Source organism: Merops nubicus, unplaced genomic scaffold (genome assembly GCF_000691845.1).
Source record: "Merops nubicus isolate BGI_N331 unplaced genomic scaffold, ASM69184v1 scaffold30323, whole genome shotgun sequence".
NCBI lineage: Eukaryota > Metazoa > Chordata > Aves > Coraciiformes > Meropidae > Merops > Merops nubicus.
The window spans coordinates 13,381-25,774 of record NW_008598792.1 but is presented as its reverse complement, the minus strand read 5'-3'; the positions used below and the strand labels follow the sequence as shown (position 1 = coordinate 25,774).

The 12,394-nt window shown below is 35.5% G+C and overlaps 1 protein-coding gene across 2 annotated transcripts in view; it reads left to right on the top strand.

Moving 5' to 3' along the window:
• ATF2 (activating transcription factor 2) overlaps positions 1–11,146 on the top strand; it is a 38,393-nt gene extending 27,247 nt beyond the window's left edge. For both annotated transcript variants that reach the window (XM_008937183.1, XM_008937184.1), the window contains 2 exons: positions 2,263–2,368; positions 8,457–11,146. In XM_008937183.1, coding sequence (XP_008935431.1) covers positions 2,263–2,368; positions 8,457–8,683 — 333 coding nt within the window. In that variant the 3' untranslated portion in view covers positions 8,684–11,146. The remainder of the gene's footprint in view (positions 1–2,262; positions 2,369–8,456) is intronic.
• Positions 11,147–12,394: the final 1,248 nt, after the last annotated feature.

Sequence of the window (12,394 nt, the reverse complement as noted above, 5' to 3'; positions counted from 1 at the left end):
ATGCCCGTAAGTAAAGGTCCTTTCCCATATGGGGTTATCTTTTTGAAGCTGTCCAAAAAGAAGCAGGAAGGAGGGGAGTTTAACTCAGCCACAGACAATCCCCTATCCCCATAAGTCACATCTGCCTGCCTCTGATGGTAGTTTTGGTAAATATACCTCACAAATACTGTCCCACATCTTGCTGAGTAAGGGTTAATGTGGTCCCACTATTATATACATATTCTGGATCCAGGGAGAAAGAAATAGCTAGAGAATAACATAGTGTACACTGTGTGATATACCTTCATAACAATACAGAAGGGAAAGTATCTTTTGATGTTAATATATTTTGATATATATAAGCAAAAGGGAAAGACTTGCTATTTTTACATACAATGTGTATAGGAATTGGTTCTAATAAAACCCCTTTGAGAAGTGTCTCAAATCTATATTAAGACTTCCCTCCCAGCTACGTCAATTCTGTGCAGCTGCCTGCTTGATCTCCAGATTTTTGGCTCCTCAGTAACATGGTGAACTAAGAGGAAACTTAAAACTGGAGTCAGAAGTAGTGTGCTTTCTTAACAGCCCAAGATTTCAGCCCAAGATTTTGACACATAATACCAGCTGGTAGAGCATTTGTGGGGATTTTGGTTGTGGTTTTTTTCATTGCAACCTTTTTTGTTTGCAATCATATTTTTCTTTTACTAGAAACATCCATGAAATCAGATTTTGGGCTTTCTTTCAGCTCTTGCTTTTGTTTTAAATAAAGTTTCTAAAAGATATTTGACACAATAAAATGACTGAACAGAAGAGTAGTTCTGAATCATGTAATAGTGTTTTACAAGTGGAAAGGCTTGAAATTTTTTGTCTTTTAAATGGAGCTTTTCTTTTAAATCTGGTATCTTAGGTAGAGTATTTATAAACCATGTTATTTGGCACAATTAAACTTAGTTTTGTTCGTAAAAATTGTTTGCCTTACTTTGGAATCCTTCTAGTTGTAATTAATCTCTTCTCTGACTGCAGTGCATTATTTCTAGCTTGCAAGTAAGTAGTTTGACTTTTTCATGTTGTTTTTTCCAAAGATTTTTAGTTATAACCCAAATTTCCTGTGTTTTTTAACATGCTCCCATATGCATAAACACATGCATTTACCAAACAGTTATGTCATGTGTGGCATATTATGCTAATGTGCAAAGGTTCTTATAATTTAAGTAACTTCATCTGTCAGTGGAAAGAATTTATATTTAAAATAACCCATGAAAAGCATATACTCTGACACATACAGAAATCACAGAGCATTACAGATAACTTGACTCTGTAGATACAGACATTTTTCTGGTCTTTAAAGTGAAAATGGGTCTATGAAAATTCCATACCATTTTTAATTTGGATTGCCACATGTAGTGTGACACTGTAGATAACTGTACATGCAGTTATGTAGCGCTTCTCATCTGTAGGTGTTAAACTGCTGCTGTACAGAGACGGTAAGTATCACTGTCCTCCATTTTACAAATGAGGAAATTGAAGCACAAAGAAGTAAAATTACCTTGCTCAAGGTCACCCAATAGTGGAAGGCACAGCCTGGAAATGAACCCAGTTGCTAGATTCTGCAGGTGCTGTCTCCTAGATTACACTCTGCTGTTAGTGACATAAGATGACATTTCAGGACTCTGTAATTTTTATCATTTATATGATAAATCATTTATATGATTCCTTCATACAACACATTTATGTGGTTTGCAAAGATAAAATTAATGCTGAAATCAACAAATGTTTAATAAATTATTTTTCAGTACATGAGATTTTCTTTTTCAAAGTCCAAGTACAAATATTGTCACCCAAATCATTCTGCATTTGATTTTATTTTTATTTTTTTAGCCTTTTTTAATGTTGGCTTTGGCGTCTGTTAAAATGCGGGTAGTTAAATGCAGGTTTACTCTGATTAGAATTCATAACAAAACCTTGCAGAAGAACCTTACAGTAGCTGGATCATGTGAATTAGACTATTTGTAGACTGTATCTGCAAACTGAAAAGCATATGTTGTATTTTAAAAAAAAAAAGGCATTTCCTGGTTTAAGAAAATCATAAAGTTAGCCAAGTTTCAGCTATTATTTGCGTATTCTGAGAAATGTGTACATTCTTGCAATATCTAGCAAATGGAAACTTCCTGTATTTTATCTACCCCTAAATGAACAACTGAAAATCCTGTAAAACTTTAATAGTTACCTTCAAAATGTGTGTAGTTTGAGCTTTGTAAAGTACATAACTTTCTTCTTCTTTAGAATGAAGTCACCCTGCTGAGAAATGAAGTGGCACAGCTGAAACAGCTTCTTCTGGCTCATAAAGATTGCCCTGTAACCGCCATGCAGAAGAAATCTGGCTATCATAGTGAGTAATGTTCCATTACCTGTAGCCTTAGGCTGCATCAGTGAAATACTGCCAAAGTGAACTGAATGAACGTTAAAATTGAGACATGCAGTTCTAATATTACATTAAAGAATTTTTTTTTTTAAATCCCGAAGGTTATTGGAAGACAGGAATGAATGTGTGATATTTAGAAATACGTTTTTAAGTCATTTTCATTGAAGTGTTGCCTAACATTGAAGGTTTTGTGTTGGTTTAATAAACACATATGATAATTAGCATTTAAGGGCTCTCTGTTACTACACCTGCTTTGGAAAATATACTTAAAGTGTTAGGAGCACATGATAAACCATTTTTTATACTTTATCTTAGCCTAGTACAGTGAAAGGTCCTTCTGGGTTTTTTTTCTTCATTGTAATGAGATTTCAGTAGAGGTAATAAAACAGCTGCCCTCATTTACCATAATATCCAGGATCAGTCAAGCTGTTAAAATAATCAGATGCAGGTTCATGGCTCCTACTGTACTATGTCTTCTGGATTCTTCTAATGTCCACATTAAGCGACTATTTTTCTATAAACAGGGTATTTTAAAAAAGCAGTTCTAAACCTGAAGGGAATACTGAGAGTTTTGGTAGCACCTTTTTTTCTAATACATATTTTTACTTAAAGTGGCTCATTTGATTTTTCATCGTTCCAGCATTTTTAAGGTTAATTATGCTTTCCTGACTTGTAACTTCCTTTTCGGATATGATACACGCTGCCAGAACCAGCTGCTGCTGCTGTAGAATAAATGGCCAATTTTGTCTATTGTACACAAATTTGTTACAAATAACTGAGCTGGGAATGCATTAGGCAACATTCATAATATATAACCCACAGCTTTCGTTTTTATGATTTAGTGATATTTCAGGATATTTGTAAATGTGAAGATTGTTTCTGCCATATGTAGCCACTTCATTTTAATTTGCCAGTGTCAGTAATTCAGGAGAATAAAGGAACATTTTGTATTGCATGCAAACAGATCCTCAGGTGCTTGCGATAAAACTTAATGGTCACCATCTTTACTTGTAGTCATTGTAAGCAATTTCATCAGAATGGGCAATATTTTTTAATTTAAAAGATTCAGGAGATTTAGCAACTCTCTATTGCCATATATATTTAGAATACTGATTTTGTCAGTTTTGAGCTTATAAATCTTGGTCTTTTGATCTTCAGTCGTTTTGACAAGACAGAAAATAGCATCTTGGAGTAAATTGGACCTGTATAGAAATATGTTTGGGACTTATATTAACAATGATTGCTGCAGGGATGAGGCCATTATGGATCCCATCTGACAAAACAACATAATTTCATATACAAGCTACCAGGGGATGACATTATGCATGCAAGAGCTTTTTAAAAAAAAAAAAAAAAAACAAAAAAAACCAAAAAAAAACACCAAAGAAAACACACCCTGAAAAAAGGTAGGTTTCTTGAATATTGATGTTTTGAGGATTCATGGACCTGAATTGCCATGAAAAACCCTTAAACTGGCAAACTAACGACATGCTAAGGATTTCTTCAGCAAAGAATTAACAAATGGCCTGTTCAGTAATGCTTTTTTTTTTTCCCTTAGAAAAGGACTATGTCTCTAAATTACTATAGAATGCAAAACAAATAAGAACTAAAACACTAATTAATGGAAGAGGCTACATTTTAGAAAAAACAAATAAAGCAAGGAGATTAGAAGCATAGCTCGCCTAGTTTCTTGACAAGTCTTTTGAAATAAAGAGTTCAACATGAGTGGTAATTGTAATGCTATCTCTGAAAGGATTTTGTGACATTATCTCCATGTGAATATTAGCATGTTGGCTAAGTGACATACCCACATACCCACAGTACAACTTCCGAGTGGAAAAAAATGGTTTCAGTTAATACATTAATGAAAATGATGTTCCTAGTATATTTATTTTAAAATACTATGTTCATCAAGTAATGTTGGTTGAATTGCTTAAAAAACATGTTAAGAGTCTGTCTCTGTGGAAGAAATTGAAGACAGCAGATTACTGAGCTCCTGCAGTGCTGAATGATGAGCGCTGCTCAGACAGTGCTAACTTATACCATGCAGACTTTGTTTTAACACCTAAGTCCACAATTTAATGAGGTTTCATGTATGATGTACTTAAATAGGCACAAACAATATATTGCTTTTCTGAGTATTTTTGGCACTTTTACATATCTCTGAACAACTTTTGGATTTCCTAGGCACACGTTTGTCTCAGGCCAAGTGAAAACACATGACAGTGCAGATACCGCCTTCTTTTTCTTCTAAGATTGTTCCTGAGATTGTATTTTCCTTGTGCCTGCCTCAAAAGAGAGTGTTATCGAAACAGAGAAACCAGAAAAATGGTTATTCCGCTTTGAGGCAGTATGGATTAATTTCTGTTGCACTGTTTGAGTTTTCAGCCAGTTTAAATTTTATAATTTTATTTCCCAAAGAAGGATGCTATTGGTTCTGAATGTATCTTTAAACATTGGGGGGAGGTGGTTGGGAAATGTGCTGTGTATAGGAAAAAATCTAAATGCTGTTAATTTATTTTTCATTTTAGCTCTTCCATACAAGATTATTTCTAAAGGTTTTGTCTGCAGTAGTCCTGTTTTCTCAGGCTTTTTCTGGACTTGGAGCAGGAAAAACATGAAAACTTTTAGAAGAAAATGTGTTGTGGAAATTAGTTGGTTTAAAAAAAAAGTGGTTAGGCTTTTTTTTCCATATTTTTCAAAAGGATATAATGTTCAGGAATGTTTCTACAAAATAATATAGAGGAAGATAAATAGAGGGAGGAAGATAAATAGATGCTGCAGTGTAGGTGGTGTTAAATCGGGGTTTTTTTGTGTTCTTTCTCTATTTTTAAAGACTATAAGGTGACTAACCACGTTCAGACCTCATAATTTGAACCAGTCAAACAACCATGTTCCTACAGCCTGTTCTGGTCAGGGGACAGTCCTTCAGTGGCTACAGGGGATACTCACAAAGGCCAGCTCACTGGAAATGAGCTTTCCTGGGCCTGAGTCCCTCTATAGTCTGTGGATAGCTTGATGAGAATTAACATGAGGCTTCCTTTCTAGTGATTATCCGAGTTCTGGCTCACATATCAGTGCTTGTGTACTTGCTCCCATTTCGGTGAGATTTTTACTTCTGAAGACTGAAATCCCTCTTTCTTTGCTTACCTTACTGAAAGCTATTCGTAAGCAATGCTAAGAAGCAAATAGCAATGTTTGACTACTTTAAAAGGGTACTTTTTAGTACATCCTCAGAAGTCTCCTCTCTCCTTTGTTTTTTTAAAAATCTTTTCTATAGCTCAGTCTAGCCCACATTGTGTTCCATTCCAAAATGGCTCACTCCTTCTTATGACAGAGCCTGTCTAGGAGCAATGTAGCTTTCAGAAAAGTTCATGGAGTATAGGTCTGTAAATTTTCAGTCTTCTAATGTACAGCACACATTGCTTCTATAGATTCTTTTCTAATTTGGACGTGCATTCTTCTTGGTTTCAGGCAAAACTGGGGAGCCATTAAAAAGCAAAAATGCCTTGGCTTTTTTCTATGTTGTTAGTTATGTTACAGTTCTTGTATGTATCAGTTGCCCTCCAGAAACCACAGTCGTGTGCCTAGCAGTTCTCTGGTCAACTAAGAAAAAAAGAAAAAGATCTGTTGGAATTTAAATTTTTATCTTCAGCACAGTATGTTCATTGGTCTATTCAATGATATGAAAACTTATACTGAACATTGGTGATCATAACTGTTGCATTGCATATATGGTCTTCCTAAACCATCAAAATCAGAAAATCAAGCCTTTGTCTTGTTCTTTAGCACTGTGATGTTATTACAGATTTTTTTTTTTTTTTTCAAGTTAACAACATAAATGGTAAGGGACATTGAACTGTGGCATGCAGCATTTAAAACTAACCCTTTTTCTTAATGATAAGGAGGATTTTGCCAACAAGGAAATGGGGGATCAACAAAAGAATCATAATAGGAAGATCTGAGATTCACAGGCGAATAATATCACCTCTAAAGTGGAGGGGCAGGTGTTACAGTGGGGAGACTGTATTCGATACATGTCATCCCATGTGCTGCCATTTCATTCTTAACAAAGTTGTATGTGTTCCTTCTTACTACTTTTTATGGAAGATGTTGTTGGTCTTGACAGAAGTGTAGCAAAGGTGAAATTGTGGTGAATAGTGTTAACCGAATTGGCACACTTTCATTTTCTTTCTCTTCTTAAATGGGCAAATCTTACTAAGGATCACACACGTCTTTCAGAAGTATTTCAGTTTTCTTACTCTTGCTGCATACAGTTACCACATAACCTTAGGATCCGTGCCAGTTGTCTGCAAACCTTGCTCAATATCATCTGTGTCCATCTCCTTTAATGCTTGAAAGATGTGTTTTTGAGAAAATGCAGTATCTGTAAAATGGCCTCATGGATAAGAGCATTATGATACTTTCAAATGATTACATCTGCTTTGTTGTGGTAGAGGTAGAACAGAAATTGTTACCTTGTTCATGTAAGCAGTTTTGCTTGCCTACCCATCCTTTTTGAACTTAACATTCTTTTCCAGAAGCAACTAGTAGTCAGTTGTTTCCAAACTTTGAAGAGGAAGTGTGTTCTTGGTATGCATGAGGTTGCTCAAAGATCTTTATGTTGGTTACTTGACTTGCTAAGTTAGTGAATTTTCTTACCCACAGCTAGTACGTAGTATAAACCTCAGTGTGTCATAAACTTAATTCCATCATTGTTCATTCATGCTTTGTGTTCCTTTTAGTTGCTGTTATTAGCCTGGTTTTCTATGGAAGCAAGGCAGCAATACCACAGTGTTGTTTCTTTCAGAGTTAGTGTCATCCTTTTCCATCCCTTCTCTTCCCATGGATAACTTCTGAATTTGTAGGCCAGTCTTAAGCAAATCTGAAAGGGACTGCAAAGACAAAATTAGGGAAAATCAAGCTTTGTTCCACTGCTTTGTAACGAGCAATAGTTCATGTGTCTTCTGGCTATGTGTGTGTATCCTTCTATATTGTGCCAGTCAGTAGTGTTCTAAAAGGAACTTACTGGGCTTAAGTCAGTGTATAAAACCATTGTGAAAAATACTTGCAAACACTAAGCACTAAGTGATACAAAAAGGTTGTAAATACATTTGGTGTTCATACATTTGAGTGACAAACTGTAACCTTATTTTGGTTTTTTTTAGTTTTTAACTTAGCTTTTTGCTTGACAGTACTTGCATAATGCCTTGGCCAACTCTGGAAAAAAAAGGATGATTTTAGCATGACTAGGATGTCTGCGTAAGAAAGACATTTTTAAATCATGCTAATTTTGTAACTTCTACTTTTGCACAATGAGAATTACTTTTTAATCTGTTTATCCCACCATGAGAAAAAGAATGAAACAAATGTGTGGCTAATTCACTTCAGTTTTGTGGATCAAACATGAAGTATTCTTGAAGATATCTTTAAAATCAGTTTCAACACTTGTCAATCTTACTGACAGAGGTTTTTTTGCTAAAGAACTTGGTGAACCTTACTCGTTTAAAAGAATGTGGGTTGAAAACTTGTTGAAAGCGTTATCCAAATATTGTAGAAGTGTAACTAATATTTTTTTTCTTTCATCATATTCATGATCAGAAGTAGAATTTTGATTACTAAGCAAATGCAGTAAATAATGAACTTGATTACTAAGCAAATGCAGTAAATAATGTACGTTTAAAATGTAAAGCAAATTCATATAGCACCAAGAGACCTGGTAGCATTTTTATTCTCTATTGCTTATTGACACGAGCATTCGTTGTTAGAATTAGGCATGCTGCACACCAGCTGATAAACTAGGCAGGAAATCTGACAAATTGAATCACGGCTTTGAAGATGAGCAATTGTTCTTTTTCCCTGAATATTGCATACTGTGGTCCATATTTTTCGCTTAAAAAGTAGTATTTTATTTTTAAAATGAAAATAAGATTGTTTTGCAACTGGTGCCGTGGTGCGCCATGAATGTTAACGATTTAGGGCACGACTGCTGTTATGTGGGACGTGGCGGTGTGCACTCCCGGGGAAAAAAGACAAATTAATTTCTCTCCTTCAGCTGCAGATAAAGATGACAGTTCGGAAGACACCTCGGTGCCCGGCAGCCCGCACACGGAGGCCATTCAGCACAGCTCCGTCAGCACTTCCAACGGCGTCAGCTCGACGTCCAAGGCCGAGGCGGTGGCCACCTCGGTGCTGACCCAGCTGGCGGACCAGAGCAGCGAGCCCGTGCTCTCCCAGATCATCATGGCGCCCCCCTCCCAGGCCCAGCCTTCAGGGAGCTGATCGAACACTCGCGTCCCATCAGGCTCCTAGATACACATTGGTGACTTCAAAGGGAAATCAAAAGACCAGTCTCCGTCTAGGAGAAATTGTAGCTTAAAATTACTTGTTTTTAAAAATCCAACTTAAATTTGGCTTTACCGATTGGCAGGTGAAGTTGAGACAGAACACCCATTCTAGTATCTTCGCAAAAGACTTCTTTTTTTTTTTTTTTAAGTATTAGTTTTACTGGTTATTTTTTGTGCTTAATATGTAAAGCGTGTGTACAGTACCATGTGGTTTATTTCATTTTTAATTTGGTATTATTTCAACAAACATTGGGGTGAATTACTAAAGGTCATCCCCAAGACTGTGATAGTAATATTATGTGACATTTTTATACCAAAGTTCTGCATAGTCCCTATTGACTTTGTCATGTTAGCAAGGTCATAAAGCACTAGGCAAGAGAAAGACAGTAACAGTAAATTTGCTTTTAGTCTTTTTGCCTTTTTGTTGTTTTGCACATTATGAGAGGAAGAACATTGGGAGAAAAATGTCTGGGTTTTACGTACGGCATTTTGGTTGGCTTTTTAACTGTTGGGGTTTTTAATTTGTTTAATAGGGCCAGTATAGTATATGAGATACAGTACTCTTATGCACATACCTGTACTAGATGAGGATCATTACTAAATGGATTTGATTTTTTTTTATTTTAAATTGATGTCAGGTGGGTTTTTTTCCCCCTACAACACTTTGATTCTGGGGGGAGGAGAGCTTTATTTCTCCAGTCAGAATAGGATATCTATAATTACCCTTTGTTGCTAGGCTGCAACCAGTAAGCATATTGTAAAATACAGGGTTATCAAATACGGAATACTTAGTATTCCAAAGTAGGTTGATATTTTGTGGATTTTTGAGTCACAGACTAAGGAGTTTACTCATGGTTTTGGATGCCAGAAAAGCCTAAAATCCTTCTTCAGACAACTCAAGACTTTTTTTTTTTGTCATTGTCTTGTATTTGCAAGCTAACTTGTACTTAATTCTTGTGTAAGCACTGTCATCTTTTAGTAGCAAAAATTTTGATACCTTTCTTGTGGGAAAAAAAAAAAATCAGTATCTACCGTATCTTGGAAACAATGTAATTAATAATGTGTGTGTGGTGTGTGCGTGAGAATGGTTCTGTAGTTAATGCCAGCAGTCTTTTGCTTGAATGTCTAAAGATGCCTTCAATGTGATGCTGGCTGATAGGTGATTGCAGTTTTAAAATGTTATTTACTGTGGGAACTTGGATAACTAACATTCCATGATGTAGTTTGTTTCTGATGAGATGATTGTAGGTACACTTTTTCTCATTATCCAATCATCTGTAGGATACTGAGTTTTTTTAAATGTGCCATTATCTATTTTGAGTCTGTACTCATGTTCAAAATACAGTACAATATTTTACAATAGATTAAGTTGTTTTAAAAAAACAAAGTAGATGTGTGCTTTCAGGTCAGAAAACTTTGTATAATAGCAAAAACAGATGCATAGTAGCAACTGGCAGTAAAGCAGGATTCCATTATGTATATAACAAAGATTTAATGCATTTATAATGGGTTGTGTAGTTCATTTGCTCTTCCTTCTCCACGCTATACTATGTGTTTTTAAGTGTCAGTGCCATCAGGTTTCAATTTGATTCACTTTTAAATCTAAAAATGTAATTATTGATCCACGGGAAAATTATAATTTCTACAATATATATACGACCATGTTATAATGAAAACTGGACAAAGAAGTATCTAGGTCATATATGTATCATTGCAGGGCTTTAAGCATGAAAATAATAGGGATTCTAATTATTTTAAAACTTTATCTTTTAAAACTAAGGAAGTTGATAACCTCATGTGTTTAGAAGTCTTACTTTCCCAGTTTCAAGATAAAAACTGTAACAGTTACTGAGGGTTTCCAGGATGGTGAAATACAGTGGACCTCCTGTGAGAAGGAGATTAATTGCAAAGGCACAAAAAGTGAATTCTGCAAGAAAGCTATACAGTCACTTTTCATTGTAGTTTTGGTGGACTAGATAGGGCCTCATTGATTTTACTATAATTTGCTCTCCTAAACACAAAGGCTTTTAAATCATATTTATATAAGTGGAGTTTTTTTATAACAAAACTGTTGCGCTTGTAAAATAAGTCTACGTAAGTGTATAGGAGACGTGTAAACAGTTAATGAATTTAACAGTGGGGCTCAAAAAAGAACCATTAAAATCTGTGTTCAGCAAATAGAGAAAATTTATTAGTTGTACTACCATGGATTCCATTTGAGACGTATGTCACACTACTTCTGTACTTAGCATTTTGGGTCTTTACATTTGACATGTTTCACAAACTGTACTGTTTTCTTTTATGTGCAGTTTGCATGAGTAAATCATCAAAGAGAATAAAATCTATCTTTAAGTTATGTTCCTATTTTAATGAAATTATAATTGTTCTTAAAAGGCAGCACTGTCTTCAGACTTATTTCTTCATCCTTGCAATTACCTGCGTTTTTCTAGAAGTCATTACTATTGTGTCAAAGTGATGTTTTGTAAATAAGAACATGTTTGGGTTTTTTTAGAAAAAAGAAGCCAAATTCCATTTCTCTGCAGTTGAGCTCCAGCAGCTTCTGAGGAGCAAGCCTCGTATCGTTAGTTCCAGGAGCCTCGGGTAATCCACAGAAAAAGGAGTTCATAAACATGGCGTGGTGATCCCTGGTGCCACTTCTGGTTGCCCCAAGTGCCACAGCAAAAGCGCTCTGCGTAATCAGAATTCCCAGCTAATTTGCAGGTCTCTTATTGCATGTGAAGCTGGGAAATAACAACTGTAGTCAGATGAACTGCTCACAGTTATGTTGTGGAAGGGTGAGAAAAAAAGTTATGCCCTCATGCTTGATTGTTAGAATATTAAAAATGGTTTGGGCTTATTTATGAATGTTGGAAACATATATGGAGTGGCATATACTGTTGTATCATCATTTGGGAACCTTGCCGTCCAATCCGAGTAAGCTTTTTCTCTTCAAAATGCTGATAGAGGCTGGGCTAAGAAAGCTGTTGCACCAGTGGAATGAGATGACAGAAGTGCTGGACAAGCGGTGATTTCGGCTTCCAGAATCAGAGAAGTAATTTGCTTAGAGACAGACACAAACATTTTAATTGGTCATCATAAATGATAATGAGGAGAAAACATAGTGAAATTAAGTGCATCCTAATAAAGTAAGGTACATTAAATTGCACTAAAGGAAACTTCAGCAGTGCTTCTTGACATGATTAATATACTCGTGACAACGTGTCTAATGAAGGTTGTTTGCGTTTATATGCTGCCTGTTGCTTCCCTCGGTAGAGAAATAATTTGAACAGCACTCATTTACATTGCAGAACAGCCAGTGTAGCACTGCCTTTCAGTAGTGTTTTACATTGCTTTTTAACCATCATGTCAGCAGAAATACAGGTCTGATTTATTTAACCTGTGTCTTTTATAACACTTTAGGATAGGTCCAAATGACACTGTCACGAAATAGTTTGGATTTTCAGTTTCATGTTCTTTAATAGTAAATCTCCTGTCCTTTTAATTTTAGCTCTAATATGACTTTTTTTTTCCTTCATGGAATTTAAGATCATGACCGTTCTTGTTCCTCACTTTCTTCCTGTTAAAATACTTTTATTTGAGTAATGAGCTCCTGAAAGTGGTTATATTTTTCTTGTGGAATGTCTTT